The 17,990-nt window shown below is 43.9% G+C and overlaps 2 protein-coding genes across 4 annotated transcripts; both read right to left on the bottom strand.

Moving 5' to 3' along the window:
- Positions 1 to 3,962: 3,962 nt before the first annotated feature.
- LOC118966011 (spermidine/spermine N(1)-acetyltransferase-like protein 1) lies at positions 3,963 to 6,895 on the bottom strand. The gene is made up of 2 exons (XM_036987516.1): positions 5,173 to 6,895; positions 3,963 to 5,073 (listed from the first exon to the last, which is right to left on the bottom strand). The coding sequence occupies exons 1-2, from the start codon at positions 6,245 to 6,247 to the stop codon at positions 4,853 to 4,855; spliced, it is 1,296 nt and encodes a 431-aa protein (XP_036843411.1). The 5' UTR covers positions 6,248 to 6,895; the 3' UTR covers positions 3,963 to 4,852.
- A 134-nt stretch (positions 6,896 to 7,029) lies between these two features.
- Positions 7,030 to 17,990, bottom strand: LOC110531152 (CREB3 regulatory factor). Of its 3 annotated transcripts, none has more exons than XM_021614403.2 (10): positions 17,840 to 17,990; positions 17,460 to 17,567; positions 13,842 to 13,957; positions 13,497 to 13,617; positions 12,885 to 13,115; positions 12,028 to 12,637; positions 11,173 to 11,362; positions 10,330 to 10,403; positions 8,435 to 8,560; positions 7,030 to 8,303 (listed from the first exon to the last, which is right to left on the bottom strand). In XM_021614403.2, the coding sequence occupies exons 5-10, from the start codon at positions 13,092 to 13,094 to the stop codon at positions 8,185 to 8,187; spliced, it is 1,329 nt and encodes a 442-aa protein (XP_021470078.1). In that variant the 5' UTR covers positions 13,095 to 13,115; positions 13,497 to 13,617; positions 13,842 to 13,957; positions 17,460 to 17,567; positions 17,840 to 17,990; the 3' UTR covers positions 7,030 to 8,184. The 3 variants fall into 3 exon arrangements, with proteins under 3 accessions (XP_021470078.1, XP_021470070.2, XP_021470074.2); XM_021614395.2 differs by having other exon boundaries at positions 13,501 to 13,617; XM_021614399.2 differs by having other exon boundaries at positions 13,501 to 13,613.

Genomic DNA, 17,990 nt, shown 5'->3' with positions numbered 1-17,990 from the left:
GATATTTGACATTTTCTTCATGGCCTTGAAGTTCTGAAGAGGAACAGAATAGTAGATTAGTCATCAAATCAAATGTATTTATAAAGCCCTTCTTACATCAGCTGAAATATCAAAGTGCTGTACAGAAACCCAGCCTAAAACCCCAAACAGCAAGCAATGCAGGTGTAGAAGCACTACAATGCAGGTGTAGTCATCATACCATCAATTATATAATAGTCAGTATTTTAATGATTTTACAATCTACCTGTACATTGGAGAGAGTGAAGTTCTTACCTGGAGGTACAAGATGTCCTCTTCTATGGCTCTGATTGTGTCTGAAAGGGATGATATCTCTCTGCTCATCTCTCCATCATCAACTGACTCTTCTGCTCCTCTTTCTCCTTCAGTGGCGCTATCTTGGCCTCCTCTTCCTCCTTCAGTGCAGCTATCTTGGCCTCCTCTTCCTCTTTTAATGCAGCTATCTTGGTCTCCTCTTCTAATGCAGCTATCTTGGTCTCCTCTTCCTCTCGTAGAAACTGGTGAAGCTTCTCAAACTCTTAATCTGCTTGTCTGTGTGCTGGGCTTGGCTCTGGAGGCATTGGGAGGAAGAGGGCTAATATCTCATAGTATTCATACAGGGTTATTATTGTACCAGAAAACTGTTAGTGAATATACATGCAGATCCTGACACGTGACACCACATCTTTCCTAAAGTAACAGGATCTAATACCGAACAGAACAAGAACATATGTAATTGAACAATGAACCCTGAACAATGTATGCAGTACTGATCTTAATGTGCTCTGCTGTTTTTATTAAAGACCTTCACCTTCTCCTGTAAGATCTCCAAAGATCTCTGGAGTTCCTCCTGGAATGAAACATAACTTCATTGAGGACACCATATCTAGACTTGAGAGAACATCTGAACACCACAAGTCTATCACTGCAGCCTAATTTTCAGTCAATCAAAAGTTCAAATCTCATTGTTTATACCATTGCTCTATCACATATTTCCAAATGGTCTTTCTCTTACCTTATGATCCTGTACAGCCTCATCTATGGGGACACAGTCATGAGATGTATGTTTATTTGATGCCTGACACACCAAGCAGACAGGCTGTTTATCCTCCAGACAGAAGAGCTAGAGTTTCTCACAACGTACACTGCAGAGCACCTTAGACCCTGCTGAAGCGCTCTGACTTCTCTCCTGTAATTACTATATATATTATATTTTTTTGTAAATTTAACAAGGCAAGTCAGTTAAGAACAAATTCTTATTTACAATGAAAGCCTACACCGGCCAAACCAGGACGACACTGGGCCAATTGTGTGCCACCCAAGGGACTCCCAAACACAGCCGGTTGTGATACAGCCTGGAATCAAACCAGGGTGTCTGTAGTGATGCCTCTAGCACTGAGATGCAGTGCCTCAGACCGCTACGCCTCTCAAGAGCCCCAAAAGGCCTCACACACAGGTTCATTAGAGCCAAGTTACATGGAGGTTCAGACATCGGACATCTCCTACAAACTGGACTTCCTGGGATATTTTCTCAGAACAGCATTCCCGTACAGGCCTTACTGAAGCTGTGGCTACACGACAGTAGGGCAGGATTCTTGCCGCAGCATACAGGACAGGAGAGATCCTCCTCTGGTTAACACGATCTCTAAGCCATTTTCACTCCCTGTCCTGGAATAACTTTTAACAACTTTCTTTCTTAAATGGGCACTTCCCCCAAAAGTTAAGCCGCACTTAGAGAACCTTTTGTTTGGTATGTTAATATCTCTAACCAGAAGATATCTCAAGATATTTCAATACCTCGAACCAAATCCCAGAGTTGTGTTGTTGATCCAACAGAGCTGAACTCTAGAAAACTGAATGTTACAGCGTTGAGCTACACTGCAAATCAAATCAAATCAAATTTTATTTGTCACATACACATGGTTAGCAGATGTTAATGCGAGTGTAGCGAAATGCTTGTGCTTCTAGTTCCGACAATGCAGTAATAACCAACAAGTAATCTGGCTAACAATTCCAAAACTACTACCTTATAGACACAAGTGTAAGGGGATAAAGAATATGTACATAAAGATATATGAATGAGTGATGGTACAGAGCGGCATAGGCAAGATACAGTAGATGGTATTGAGTGCAGTATATACATATGAGATGAGTATGTAAACAAAGTGGCATAGTTAAAGTGGCTAGTGATACATGTATTACATAAAGATGCAGTAGATGATATAGAGTACAGTATATACATATACATATGAGATGAATGATGTAGGGTATGTAAACATTATATTAGGTAGCATTATTTAAAGTGGCTAGTGATATATTTTACATAATTTCCCATCAATTCCCATTATTAAACTGGCTGGAGTTGAGTCAGTGTGTTGGCAGCAGCCACTCAATGTTAGTGGTGGCTGTTTAACAGTCTGATGGCCTTGAGATAGAAGCTGTTTTTCAGTCTCTCGGTCCCAGCTTTGATGCACCTGTACTGACCTCGCCTTCTGGATGATAGCGGGGTGAACAGGCAGTGGCTCGGGTGGTTGTTGTCCTTGATGATCTTTATGGCCTTCCTGTGACATCGGGTGGTGTAGGTGTCCTGGAGGGCAGGTAGTTTGCCCCCGGTGATGCGTTGTGCAGACCTCACTACCCTCTAGAGAGTCTTACGGTTGTGGGCGGAGCAGTTGCCGTATCAGGCGGTGATACAGCCCGACAGGATGCTCTCGATTGTGCATCTGTAGAAGTTTGTGAGTGCTTTTGGTGACAAGCCAAATTTCTTCAGCCTCCTGAGGTTGAAGAGGCGCTGCTGCGCCTTCTTCACGATGCTGTCTGTGTGGGTGGACCAATTCAGTTTGTCTGTGATGTGTACGCCGAGGAACTTAAAACTTACTACCCTCTCCACTACTGTTCCATCGATGTGGATAGGGGGGTGTTCCCTCTGCTGTTTCCTGAAGTCCACAATCAACTCCTTAGTTTTGTTGACGTTGAGTGTGAGGTTATTTTCCTGACACCACACTCCGAGGGCCCTCACCTCCTCCCTGTAGGCCGTCTCGTCGTTGTTGGTAATCAAGCCTACCACTGTTGTGTCGTCCGCAAACTTGATGATTGAGTTGGAGGCGTGCGTGGCCATGCAGTCGTGGGTGAACAGGGAGTACAGGAGAGGGCTCAGAACGTACCCTTGTGGGGCCCCAGTGTTGAGGATCAGCGGGGTGGAGATGTTGTTGCCTACCCTCACCACCTGGGGGCGGCCCGTCAGGAAGTCCAGTACCCAGTTGCACAGGGCGGGGTCGAGACCCAGGGTCTCGAGCTTGATGACGAGCTTGGAGGGCACTATGGTGTTAAATGCCGAGCTGTAGTCGATGAACAGCATTCTCACATAGGTATTCCTCTTGTCCAGATGGGTTAGGGCAGTGTGTAGTGTGGTTGAGATTGCATCGTCTGTGGACCTATTTGGGCGGTAAGCAAATTGGAGTGGGTCTAGGGTGTCAGGTAGGGTGGAGGTGATATGGTGCTTGACTAGTCTCTCAAAGCACTTCATGATGACGGAAGTGAGTCGTTTAGCTCAGTTACCTTAGCTTTCTTGGGAACAGGAACAATGGTGGCCCTCTTTAAGCATGTGGGAACAACAGACTGGGATAAGGATTGATTGAATATGTCCGTAAACACACCAGCCAGCTGGTCTGCGCATGCTCTGAGGGCGCGGCTGGGGATGCCGTCTGGGCCTGCAGCCCAGACGGCATCCCTCAACAGGCGATTCAGAAGTGCAGGTTTCAGAAGTGCAGGTTTACAGAAAACTAGGAGTCTGGTTAGACAGGTAAGTTGTGTGTGGGTGTGTCTGTCTGTGTAGTTTTGCTGTGTGTGCAGACTAATAGCTCATTTACACAAAATTGTTATTTATGGACCCACCCATTGATTATTTCAATTAAGATGGACGCACATTGTTCATAGAATAAATTCATGAATTCACACTTGGCATTTTAGGAATATAGATTTTTATTGACATAGCAGCAGCTTCAAGATAGCAAAATCTACATTTAAACAGACTGAACGGACTGAACAGACTGAACGGACTGAACAGACTGAACGGACTGAACAGACTGAATGGACTGAACAGACTGAACAGACTGAACGGACTGAACAGACTGAACAGACTGAACAGACTGAACAGACTGAACGGACTGAACGGACTGAACGGACTGAACAGACTGAATGGACTGAATGGACTGAACGGACTGAACAGACTGAACAGACTGACCAAACTATGTGTTTCTATGACACTTTTTTTGTGTTTCTCTTTTTCTTGCACAGTCCCAGAGCTAATAAATGTTTCATACATGTTGATAAAGGGTTAATAACACATTACAAATGGCTTATTACATGTTAACTACTGCAAGATCAGATGAATAGGTTAAGGCTTAAGTAAGACTGGGAATAAGTATTCTAGCAGATAACTCGACAATACACAGCTTTCTGGAACGACTGCCTCTGGTCTGCTAAGTTCTATAACGGGTCTGCTGAGGCCTATAACTGGTCTGCTGAGGCCTATAACTGGTCTGCTGAGGCCTATAACTAGTCTGCTGAGGCCTATAACTGGTCTGCTAAGTTCTATAACGGGTCTGCTGAGGCCTATAACTGGTCTGCTGAGGCCTATAACTGGTCTGCTGAGGCCTATAACTGGTCTGCTGAGGCCTATAACTGGTATGCTAAGTTCTATAACTGGTCTGCTGAGGCCTATAACTAGTCTGCTGAGGCCTATAACTGGTCTGCTGAGGCCTATAACTGGTCTGCTGAGGCCTATAACTGGTCTGCTGAGGCCTATAACTAGTCTGCTGAGGCCTATAACTGGTCTGCTGAGGCCTATAACTGGTCAGCTGAGGCCTATAACTGGTCTGCTGAGGCCTATAACTGGTCTGCTAAGTTCTATAACTGGTCTGCTGAGGCCTATAACTAGTCTGCTGAGGCCTATAACTGGTCTGCTGAGGCCTATAACTGGTCTGCTGAGGCCTATAACTGGTCTGCTGAGGCCTATAACTGGTCTGCTGAGGCCTATAACTGGTCTGCTAAGTTCTATAACTGGTCTGCTGAGGCCTATAACTAGTCTGATGAGGCCTATAACTGGTCTGCTGAGGCCTAATACTGTTCTGTTAAGGCCTGGTCTGCTAAGGCCTATAACTAGTCTGCTGAGGCCTATAACTAGTCTGCTGAGGCCTATAACTGGTCTGCTGAGGCCTATAACTGGTCTGCTGAGGCCTATAACTGGTCTGCTGAGGCCTATAACTAGTCTGCTGAGGCCTATAACTAGTCTGCTGAGGCCTATAACAAGTCTGCTGAGGCCTATAACTGGTCTGCTGAGGCCTATAACTGGTCTGTTAAGGCCTATAACTGGTCTGTTAAGACCTGGTCTGCTAATGCCTATAACTGGTCTGTTAAGGCCTGGTCTGTTAAGGCCTGGTCTGCTGAGGCCTATAACTGGTCTGTTAAGGCCTGGGTTTTTAAGTCCTGGTCTGTTAAGGCCTGGTCTGTTAAGGCCTATAACTGGTCTGTTAAGGCCTGGTCTGCTAAGGCCTATAACTGGTCTGTTAAGGCCTATTTCTGGTCTGCTGAGGCCTATAACTGGTCTGTTAAGGCCTGGTCTGTTAAGGCCTATAACTGTTCTGTTAAGGCCTGGTCTCCAAAGGCCTATAACTGGTCTGTTAAGGCCTGGTCTGTTAAGGCCGATAACTGGTCTGTTAAGGCCTATAACTGTTCTGTTAAGGCCTGGTCTGCTAAGGCCTATAACTGGTCTGTTAAGGTCTGGTCTGTTAAGGTCTGGTCTGTTAAGGCCGATAACTGGTCTGTTAAGGTCTGGTCTGTTAAGGTCTGGTCTGTTAAGGCCGATAACTGGTCTGTTAAGGCCTATAACTGGTCTGTTAAGGCCTATAACTGGTCTGTTAAGGCCTATAACTGGTCTGTTAAGGCCTGGTCTGTTAAGACCGATAACTGGTCTGTTAAGGCCTATAACTGGTCTGTTAAGGCCTATTTCTGGTCTGCTGAGGCCTATAACTGGTCTGTTAAGGTCTGGTCTGTTAAGGTCTGGTCTGTTAAGGTCTGGTCTGTTAAGGCCGATAACTGGTCTGTTAAGGCCTATAACTGGTCTGTTAAGGCCTATAACTGGTCTGTTAAGGCCTGGTCTGTTAAGGCCTATAACTGGTCTGTTAAGGCCTGGTCTGTTAAGGCCTGGTCTGTTAAGGCCTGGTCTGTTACGGCCTATAATTCCATACATGTTAATTTCCCAGACAAATCTGTTCCCTTGATCATGATATACAGCACTTCTTCAAAATCTATAAATTCAATAAATGTGCAAACTTCTCAATTACTAGTTATGATCATCTATATGACATGTTATTTTTTTGTATCACTTCTTTTCATATGTGTGTTTGTGCACGCATGTTAAGACATAATACTTTTATGAGCAGTTCCATTATTGTTGGGGATTAATTGAGGATATGGTCACTCGTCCATCCAATTGAGGATTATTGCCAAGATCTGTGGCCGGGCAGTTCATGACCCCTGCTGTGTCAGTAATATACTGAAGCAGGGCCTTGTATTTCTCAATGTGCTCCATCTTTCAAGTAAATAGACTACTGTGCTCCTACATTCAAGTACATGAAGTGCAATGACAGGACTTAGAGTGAAGTAAAGCTCTGGGTCCATATCCATAAAGAGTCCTAGAGTAGGAGTGTCACATCTAGCTAGCTTGACTTAAATGTAAATAAAAGCTGATCTAGGATCAGGTCCCCCCTGTCCAGGTAATCTGATTCATCATGATCTAAAATGATCGTAGATCAGCATTTTAAGATGCTTTATGAATACAGGCTTGGGATTATAGGGACTATACTGACCGAATGGCCACACTACACCTTTCCTCTCAAAAATCACATTGGCCATTTTGCAAATGAGAGAATAGTAAACGTTCAGGTTTGTACGGGAGGGTATTTGTTATCTCTGAATGAGTTGTGTTTTCTATATTCTCAGCAGCACAAAGAGAAGCAGAGAAAGATGTGGTGGTGTGCGTATTAATATATTGCTCTCAAAGACCATTCAAAGGCACAGGCTACAAAAAGCACAGTGGACCTATATAGATAAATCAGATGAAAAATCAGATAGATTAATCAGATATATGAAATATATGAATCAGATTTGAAACCATTGATGTGGATCTCTCTAACAGTTACAGTACTGTGGGTTTAGGACATGGATGGACAACTATGGTAGTCAGGGGTGCAGTGCTGTTCTCTCTTCTCCCTGTGGCACTTAATCACTCATTGCCGAGAGAAGACACGCCTGGGCCCATGTTAAAAAAGTGTCTCAGGGAAGGAATGCTGATCTAGGATTAGGTCCCCCCCTGTCCATGTAATCCTATTAATTATGATCTACTGATCCTAGATCAGCACTCCGAGACTCTTATGTGAACATGGGGCCAGGTTTCCCAGGTAGCAGTCCAGTCACTGATTTGCAGGAAGAAAATAAACCAAAAAACACAGGGCCCTCCTGAGGATGGGAGTTTCCCTGGTTTAAGGTTATTTTTATCCTCTACACAGGTTCCTCTGTAGAGAAGTACAGTACATTATGACATCAGTTTTAAAGAAGATCTGTAGAGAAACATAATTTACTTTATAAGGAATGCAGAGACATATAAAACGACCATGCAAGCAGCATTCAGCATCTTTGAGAAGCACTGTGCAACATTCACGTGATGCCAAAGTCCTTCCCCCTGTCTGTCTGTTTATCTATGCACTTTTGGTTTACAGTACGATTCAAAATGGACGTCAAGATAAACAGCTTAGTCATCACGTCCACTGTTATAAGCACCATACTCACTGTCACTCCTCTCCCTGTTCTTCCATTATAGTGTATAACTACGACTAGCTAGCAGCACACAGTGTCCTCCTTTAGGCACGATGGTATATACTATAGTACATAATACAATAGATACACTGGAATTATGCACACTTCCTCCCTCACACACACAATCTTAAACAAACATGCCAGACGTTAATGTTCTGAGACACTCATCAGCTATACTGTAACAGCTAGAGGCACAGCAGATGCTCTCTATCTGTCTGTCTGCCTGCCTGCCTATCCTACCTTCTCTCCATGTTAGAAAGTGCAAAGTGAAGCAAGAAGGGGCGGGATAGTGACTCTGGTGGGGAGAAGAGGTTAGTGGCTAGGGTCTGATGACCCTCCTTCTCCCTTAGTCTCTCTGGTGCTCTGTCCCCCGGCAGGGTTCTTCAAGATCCTCTCCACAAACGCTTTGCCTCGTCCTGCTACACGTGGCCCTGCACACACGCACGCACGCGCACAAATACCCACAAACACACATCCATACAATTAACATACTTACATTAAAATACAGTCACACTCACAGGGTCTCATGGCAGTCCAAACAGACTACATACTCACTACTCACCAGCTGATTCCTTCAGAATGTCCTCCAGTCTCTCTCTCAGACATCCTCTCTCTGTGTCTTCCTCTCTGCTCTCCACTCTCTGGCGGATCAGCTCCTTTATCTGCAGCACTGCCCACAACAGGCCATCTGAAGGAATTACACCACCAGAGACATGAAGGATTGACTGAATGAGCTAAAATGGCTGCATACTGGCTAAATTCCCCTGGAAAGTCTCAGTATAAATGAAATCATAAAAATGTATATTTAAAGCACATGAGCTATGTTAAGTGTGAAAAAGGATTGTATGAAGCAGATCATTATCTATAACAGTGTGTTAGGGCCAGTGGAGGTTGGTGTCGTTTAAGATTAGAGAAATAGATTTTTTTAAATAATCAAGGTGACAGACAGTGACACATTCAATAACACATTGCACACTCTTGCCTGCATCTAGCTGATCTGGGGTGGAATCATTAGTCCACACAGAACGTTTTGCAACTAAAACAAGAGTTTGTATTGGACAAATTCAGGTAGGTCCTTCCCGTTCCGTTTGCTTCTGTTTAAGACAGAATCGGCAGAATGTATACACCACAGATCATCCGCACACACAGTTCACTTTCATAGAAGACAAATACGGAATCATTGCTAATGCTTGCTGTATAATTCCTTTTTGCATTTACGCGCTCTCCTCTCACATTTTCCCTTCGCTTGTGGACTTCAGTGCACAACACAACAGCTGTCTATGACCAAGCGCAAAAACCTCTCCAAGCCAAAACTTCATACCATAACACTAACCACTAAGCCTACATTGTTGTCGCCATATTAATATTATAGTCAACAAACTAGAACTAACGTGTAAGTAAACCCAGAATCCAATCCCATGTGTACAATCATGCAGTACAGTGTACAGCAAGCAGTTTAGCAGTTACACCAGCGGGCCCCGGTGGCAATAAATTAATAAAACAGAAAGCTTAACCTTGACTTGAAGAGTTGCATTGTTGGATAGCCTTAGTCTGCTAGTTAACTTAAATAGCATTCCTCTCTGTTTGAATCAGGATGTCGAGTAGGCTAAATTAGCTGCATTAGATAAGTGAAAAGTAAACTAAGAAGAAGGAAAAAAGACGATGAAATATAGCTATCACTCTCTCTCTCTGCTGCTACTACTTAATTTGTTAAAAACGGCTTAACTATTGTCTTTCACTCTCTTGGAGTCAACTACTCACCACTGCACTGCAGTGTTAGCTAGCTGTAGCTTATGCTTTCAGTACTAGATTCATTCTTTGTTCCTTTGATTGGATGGACAACATGTCAGTTCATACTGCAAGAGCTCTGATAGGTTGGAGCACGTCCTCCGGAAGTTGTCATAATTACTGTGTAAGTCTATGGAAGGAGCTGAGAACCATGAGCCTCATAGGTTTTATATTGAAGTCAATGTACCCAGAGGAGGATGGAAGATAGCTGTCCTCCAGCTACAGCATGGTGCTACCCTACAGAGTGCTGTTGAGGCTACTGTAGACTTACATCGTAACACAGTGTGTTTTAATCAGTTATTTGGTGACGTGAATATATTTAGTATAGTTTTATCTAAAAAGGACAGCTTTTTTAATGTTGAACCATTTGAACTTTTCAGAAATTAATTTAGTAGCATTGCCCTCCCCTTCCTACTCTGAGGAGCCTCCAGTGGTCAGGACCCTGTGGCTTCTGGTTGATTAGGTCACATTTTGAGAATAGCGTGGTCCCATATCTGATTGCTCTGTATTACCAAATCCTAAGACTGCACATACAGATCAAGGACCAGCTAGATTGAGAAAGGATCCTGGCTAGAAACAAAATCTTTCTCTACTTGGTGGATCACCAACAGAACCCATAACAACAGTTTTAGGTGGGTCACTGATTATAAATCGGAAGAAATAACTCACCATACTCCTGGTTCAGACCCCACAGTTTGATTTTGTTGGCCTCATGCTGGGCTTTCTTCTTCAGCCGACACGCTCTGTGGAGAGAGAGGGCGAGAGATGGAGTGATAGAGAGATGGGAGTGTTGATAAACTCCCATATCTATTGGGTGAAATACTACAGTGTGCCATTACAGCAGCAAGATGTGTGACCTGTTGCCAAAAAGGGCAACCAGTGAAGAACAAACACCATTGTAAATACAACTTATTTATGTTTATTTGTTTTCACTTTTGTACTTTAACTATTTACACATCATTACAACACTGTATATATACATAATATGACATTTGAAATGTATTTTTGTAAGTGTATTTGTAACTTTTGTAAGTGTAATGTTTACAGTCAATGTTTTATTGTTTATTATCTATTTCGTTTGCTTTGGCAATGTAAACATTTTTCCCATGCCAATAAAGCCCTTAAATTGAAATTGAATTGAGAGACAGAGGGAGAGTGAGAGTGAGAGACAGCGAGAGAGTGAGAAAGACAAACAGACAGAGTGAGAGAGATGGAGAGAGACAGAGACAGAGACAGGGAGAGAGACAGAGAGTGAGACAGTTTACCAACCTATAGCCAGAGCTTATGCTGCGCTACACTCGACCTCACTAGCACTTAGCTAGACGCAGGTTGAATTTAACACAGCACAGTTCTGTTGAGTGGTACTTCCATCCGGGACACCCTGCTGTACAAATCAAATGTACTTCTGAAAGTGCAGTGTGGAAAAGCCACTAGCGAATTATGCCTCTACAGTTAGACAGGTAAGTCAGGTAAGTGGTGTGTATGTGTCCGTGTCCTAGTGTCTACGTGTACCTGGAGGCCAGTTTGTTCCTCTCCTTTCGTGTTGGGGTCCTGGCAGTAACAGGCAGGTCACTGACTGGAGTCAGGCCCTCCAGAGCAGAGCTGAGTGTATGGAGCTGCTCTCCCAAGCTCTGTAGCTTCCCAGGGCTGGGGGTCAGGTCACTGGCATCTGTACGACGGGCTTTCCTCTGGCCTCGCTTACCTGGGGAACACACAGGAGTTTGTGGTTGGTTTTACATAAGTAAGTCTGTAAGTCGCTCTGGATAAGAACATCTGCTAAATGACTAAATGTAATTATATATTTCCAAGCACGCAAGCACTCGAGACGCAACTGACAGTGCAGCTAAGTGCAGCTATACTTTAGACTCCACTAACAAAGTATTTGTGTTTGGCAATAGAAATGAGAGATGGTGAGGTTGAAGCAGCAAATTATACTTCTGAATTTTAACACCCATGGCGTTAAAGGGATACTTGGGGATTTTGACAATGAAGCCTTTTATCTACTTCCCCAGAGTCAGATGAAGTCGTGGATATCAGATTTATGCTAGTCGATACTCAGACTTCCAGTCAGTGCTCTAATTCTAGTTACGAACTACCTCTAATTTCTTTCATATCGGACACAGAGACATAAAAATGGTATCATCTGTGTTCATCTGACTCTGGGGAAGTAGATAAAGGGCCTCATTGCCAAAATCTCGATGTATCCCTTTAAAACGAACACTTTCCTAGTATGTATGTGACCCACCGAATGAGTATTGATACATTTATAAAAATTAAGAACATATAAAATGTAGAAATGTTTTACATCTTCCTTTCCTTATTCTATTGTACATTAATGGGTCTTATGGCTTGGGGTTGAGGTCTCACCATTGGTGGAGGTCCCCTCTTTCAGGCACATGGTGGTGGGTAGGGTGCTAGGGCCACAGATTATATCCCCTTCATATTTATCTTCATCTCTTTCTTCATATCTCTCTTCGGCTCTCCGTCTATCTTTCTCTCCATCTCTCCATTTGGCTCTCCGTCTCTCTTTCTCGCCATCTCTCCCCAGGTCTGCCTCACTGAAGAGGCTACATTCCCAGTAACGCCGGCGTTTCTTTTGTCTCTTATGGGACTGAAGCTCCTCCTCTTCCTTCCCTTTCTCTTCCTCCATGGCTTCTGTCCCCTTCTCCTCTTCCTCTTTCCCATCTTCCTCCTTCTCCTCCTCTTCCTCTTCAATATCGCTGTCTGTTCCTTGACTAGACTCAGTGTCTGGCTCACTCTGTAGAGAGTAGTTGTGCACCATCTCTTCCTGCCCCACCTGCTGCAGCCCTTCCCTAGCTTCACTCTCCCGCCCTCCAGCCTCTTGGCTCCAGGACTCCGGAAATCTACCAGCCAGGAGGTGTCCAGCCCCCAACCCTACACAGGGTGTGAGGTCTGTGGGGTTCCTTGGCTGCCTGTCCTCTGGTCTTAGGGATAACCATGGTTTTTCTCTGCCTCCCTGCGGAGAGCAAAACAGAGTAGGTAGAAGTTTGCTCTAAACCATGGTCAAAGTTCCTAAGGACTGCCCATGGACTCACATCAGACTCGACTAATCAATAGTTTCCTCAGTTGTGTTAGTGCTTGGCTGGAACAAAGAGCTGCACACCCTGTAGATCTCCAGAACCAGAAGTGACTTCCCAGGATCTAATGGTGAAGATTAGTGATGATGTTAATCCTGATAATCTGTGGTTAAGAGTAACTCATACCTCAGGTGAGACGAAGAAGCACTCGCAGCTCAGTGGTGGCCCCTCTGGGCTGCCTTTGGCATAGTGTGTGATGTCATCCAGGGCCGAGATGTCCCAGCAACGCTTGGAGGTGTGTGTGTCGTCAGTGATCACATCCTCCAAGAGATCACTGAGTAGCTCACATCCAGGCTGCTGGCCTTGACACAGGGACAGGGCTGGGGCCCCCAACATCACCACCACACCCTTAGGACACTACAACACAGAGACCAAACACATTCTCTGTCTATGATAACACTGAGTTACACACACACACACACACATCGTTTTTTACTTCTGTGGTATTCAATTCCAGATCCAGAGGTCAATAGCATTGATGGTTTTCATTCTTCCATCCCCTCTAATCAGGGACTGAGTCAGACCACAGGAGGCTGGTGTCACCTTAATTGGGGAGTTGGGGCTTTTGGTAATTGCTGGAGTGGAATTAGTGGAATGGTATCAAGCACATCAAACACATGGTTTCCATGTGTTTGATGCCATTCCATTGACTCCATTATTATGGCCTGGCCTCCCCTCAGCAGCCTCCACTGATTCAGACATGGGACATACACAAGTGACAAATGTTTTCCACTGTACCTACGTTGTCTGACTCTGCACTGCCCCCTGTAGGAGAGATGGTGAATGGCTCTAAGGTCACAGATAACCCGTTGGTCCCATAGGCCTCACCAAAGACAGGCTCCATCCCACTGCTACCTGGCTGGAGAGAGAGAAGGGGAAGGGGTCAGAGTTGGATGGGGGAGATAGAAAGATAAAGGGGGAGGAAGACAGAGAGAGAAAGCGAGAGAAAGCCAGATATGACTCTGTTGTCATATTGTACAATAGCCAGCATTAAGTTTGTAAACTAGCAACTCATCATGATAAAGTATCTATATATTATGAAGTATAATGAAGACAATTTTGTAGTATAACAAGGCTGTGTACCTGAGGCATGGTGGTGCTTGGACCTGTTCAGAGGCAGTTGGATGGGTCAAAAGTTTAGTACGGTTAGCTTCGTCATCATCAGTACACCAACCGCCAGAGGTCAGAGTTCACATCATCTGATAACAGAGACAGACAGTTAGCCTTAATATTAACATTTTAAATCGAGCAGCTGATTTAGTTCAGGTTTCAGAGATTAGTTACAGTGGCTTGCGAAAGTATTCACCCCCTTGTAATTTTTCCTATTTTGTTGCCTTACAACCTCGAATTAAAATTTATTTTTGGGGGATTTGTATCATTTGATACACAACATGCCTACCTCTTTGAAGATGCAAAATATATATATTTTTTAAAACAAACAAGACAAAAAAAAACTGATAACTTGAGCATGCATAACTATTCACCCCGCCAAAGTCAATACTTTGTATAGCCACCTTTTGCAGCAATTACAGCTGCAAGTCTCATGGGGTATGTCTCTATAAGCTTGACACATCTAGCCACTGGGATTGTTGCCCATTCTTCAAGGCAAAACTGCTACAGCTCCTTAAAGTTGGATGGTTTCCGCTGGTGTACCGCAATTTTTAAGTCATACCACACATTCTCAATTGAATTGAGGTCCGAGCTTTGACTAAGCCAATCCAAGACATTTAAATGTTTCCCTTTAAACCACTCAAGTGTTGCTTTAGCAGTATGCTCAGGGTCATTGTCCTGCTGGAAGGTGAACCTCCGTCCCAGTCTCAAAGCTCTGGAAGACTGAAACAGGTTTCCCTCAAGAATTTCCCTGTATTTAGCGCCATCTGTCATTCCTTCAATTCTGACCAGTTTCCCAGTTCCTGCCAATGAAAAACATGGTGTTCTCGGGTGATAAGAGGTATTAACTCAATTTTAGTCTCATCTGACCAGAGTACTTTCTTCTATATGTTTGGGGAGTCTCCCACATGCCTTTTGGCTAACACCAAACGTGTTTGCTTACTTTTTTTCTTTAAGCAATGGGTTTTTTTTCTGGCCACTCTTCCGTAAAGCCCAGCTCTGTGGAGTGTACGGCTTAAAGTGGTCCGATGGACAGATAGTCAAATCTCTGCTATGGAGCTTTGCAGATCCTTCAGGGTTGTCTTTGGTCTCTTTGTTGCCTCTCTGATTAATGCCCTCCTTGCCTGGTCCATGAGTTTTGGTGGGTGGCCCTCTCTTGGTTTGTTGTGGTGCCATATTCTTTCCATTTTATTATAATGGATTTAATGGTGCTCTGTGGGATTTTCAAAGTTTCTGATATTTTTTTATAACCCAACCCTGATCTGTACTTCTCCAAAACTTTGTCCCTGACCTATTTGGAGAGCTCCTTGGCCTTCATAGTGCCGCTTACTTGGTGGTGCCCCTTGCTTAGTGGTGTTGCAGACTCTGGGGCCTTTCAGAACAGGTGTATATATACTGAGATCATGTGACAGATCATGTGACACTTAGATTTCACACAGGTGGACTTTATTTAACTAATTATGTGACTTCTGAAGGTAATTGGTTGCACCAGATCTTATTTTGGGGCTTCATAGCAAAGGGGGTGAAGACATGCACAAACCACTTTTCCGTTTTTTATTTTTTATAATTTTTTGAAACAAGTTATATTTTAATTTCCCCTCACCAATTTGGAGTAATTTGTGTATGTTCATTACATGACATCCAAATAAAAATCAATTTAAATTACAGGTTGTAATGCATCAAAATAGGAAAAATGCCAGGGGGGATTAATACTTTTGCAAGGCACTGTACAGGTCTCCCATGACAGATTGAGTAGCTTGTCAGGCTTTTAAGACTTGGTTTCGGGCTCTGAGATAACTTAGTACTGATTCATCCAGGGCAATTCCTTGCCTGCCCTAGGCAATATCACAACCGGCTGTGATTGGGAGTCCCATAGGACAGCGCACAATTGGCCCAGCAACGACCGGGTTAGGGTTGGCCGGGGTAGGCAGTCATTGTAAATAAGAATATGTTCTTAACTGGACTTGCTTAGTTAAATAAAGGTTAAATAAATAAATAAATAAAATAAAGGATGGTGAGAGGATCATGCTGTGGGATGTTTTTCAGCGGCAGGGACCGGGAGACTAGTCAGGATCGAGATAAAGAGGAACAGAGCAAAGTACAGCGAGGTCCTTGATGAAAACCTACTCCAGAGTGCTCAGGACCTCGGACTGGGGATGAAGGTTCACCTTCCAACAGGACAATGACCCTAAGCACACAGCCAAGACAACGCAGGTGTGGCTTCGGGACAAGTCTGAATGTCCTTTAGTGGCCCAGTCAGAGCCTGGATTTGAACCCGATCGAACATCTCTGGAGAGACCTGAAAATAGATGTGCAGCAACACTCCCGATCCAACCTGACAGAACTTGAAAATCTACAGAGAGGAACGGGACAAACTCCCCAAATACAGGTGTGCCAAGCTTGTAGCGTCATCCCCAAGAAGACTTGAGGCTGTAATCACTGCCAAAGGTAGTTCAACAAAGTACTGAGTAAAGGGTCTGAATACTTATGTAAATGCAATATATCCATTTATTTTTAATACAAAAAATTAAAAAATTAACTGAGTTTTTTCTTTGTCATTATGGGGTATTGTGTGTAGATTGATGAGGGAAAAAAACTATTAAATCAATTTTAGAATAAGGCTGTAACATAACAGAATGTGTAAAAATCCTAGGGATCTGAATACTGAATTATGTGAGATTTTATGTGTTGTTGTTAGAGGTGTGTCTTGGTCAGTTTAGCTCAGAAAATGCCACCCTCGTCAATCTGCCACCATTGGCAACCGCCTAATCCTGCCTAATGGATTCATCACTGCAGTGACATCTAGGTTAATCTAGCAGCTCATCACATGAGCACTATGTTAATATAGACCTCAACAAGACCATATAGCTTCTAGCTGCTATAGACAAGGGGTAATCTGCTGCAGTTTAGGTTAGGTTGCCAGGTTACACTTTATTTGACAGACCACATTTATTTTTACTCTTTGGGAGTCATTCAATTGAGCATTTAACACATGCTTTCTGAACAACTAACAGCAATGTAAAACAACTTCCAGGACTGTAAAATTGAGTTGCTGTATTCCATCATACGAGCACAGAGAGACAGAAAGACAGAGGGGGGGGGGGGGGGGGGGTAGATAGAGGAAAGACTAATACTCACAGCCAACATCCTGTGCCCCAGATCCCTAAAATAGTCCTAATCAGTCATTTCCCTGTGTCACACACACACACACACACACACACACACACACACACACACACACACACACACACACACACACCATAACTCTACAGAGGGATAGTCTGAAGAAACAGCCTTTCTTCCACATGAGACAGAGAGGGGAGTGCCTACTCCTTTCCAAGAAATAAGAGGAATAGCAAAGCTCTGTACCTGACAGCTGTGTGTGTGGGGGGGGGGGGGGGGGGGGGGTATTCTCATTCAGTCTAATGCCATCATTGAGGACATTAAAGTTATCTGAATCTGAGCATACATTTAGCAGAACGTGGTGCAAGCCTTTTAAAACAACATGTGGCACTAATATCACCCTGACACTGTCGCTGGCACTCAAGATACGAAAAGGCAGTACTTTGAACGAACAGCTAGCTGTCTTACCTCCTGCATGGACGGTGTGTCACATTTTCCGATGTTGAAGCGCGCCCCCGTCATCTGTCAACGCGCAGCCCCGCGGTTCTGACAGCGAGCGCTCTGGAAGCCAGCAGCCTAAAGTCCGATAGGAAATAGGCTAAACATTTGACCACTAAATAGTACTCGTTGTAATACCAGCAACGATAAGCCTATGCAGCATAGAATATTATATTTATATTAGGCCTACACAGCTATAACCTAGGAGGCCATTGTATATAATACAGGAAGAGCACATCAGCATTGACTGGCATCCGAGTCGCAACAAAATAACCAACCCAAAACAGTAGGCTATACAGGGTTATTGCTCGATTCATGGCTACCATGCTGTAGAAGGCTAGGCTACTTACCGTCCACTGTTCCAGCAGTTACAATCAGGGGAACAAAGTGACATCCACATAAACCAATGTTCTTCTCCACAAGACCGCACAAATGACAAGAATTAATGATATGTTGTGGTCCTCTAGTATATCGACGCAAAATATATTTGGGCTAGTCCTG

Source organism: Oncorhynchus mykiss, chromosome 1 (assembly GCF_013265735.2).
Source record: "Oncorhynchus mykiss isolate Arlee chromosome 1, USDA_OmykA_1.1, whole genome shotgun sequence".
Lineage (NCBI taxonomy): Eukaryota > Metazoa > Chordata > Actinopteri > Salmoniformes > Salmonidae > Oncorhynchus > Oncorhynchus mykiss.
Note: the sequence above shows the minus strand (reverse complement) of the source record. Positions and strands in the feature narration are given on the sequence as shown.

What these genes read in the sequence shown, in the direction of transcription:
- LOC118966011 (XM_036987516.1), bottom strand. Translation starts at nt 6,247, where the DNA reads ATGTATGGAATTATAGGCCGTAACAGACCAGGCCTTAACAGACCAGGC. An exon ending in CCTCAGCAGACTAGTTATAG is followed by an intron (nt 5,074 to 5,172) that starts GCCTCAGCAGAC and finishes GACTAGTTATAG; the next exon opens with GCCTCAGCAGACCAGTTATA.
- LOC110531152 (XM_021614395.2), bottom strand. An exon ending in GCAGTGCAGAGTCAGACAAC is followed by an intron (nt 13,116 to 13,500) that starts GTAGGTACAGTG and finishes TCTGTGTTGTAG; the next exon opens with TGTCCTAAGGGTGTGGTGGT. An exon ending in GGGTCTGAACCAGGAGTATG is followed by an intron (nt 8,561 to 10,329) that starts GTGAGTTATTTC and finishes TAATTCCTTCAG; the next exon opens with ATGGCCTGTTGTGGGCAGTG.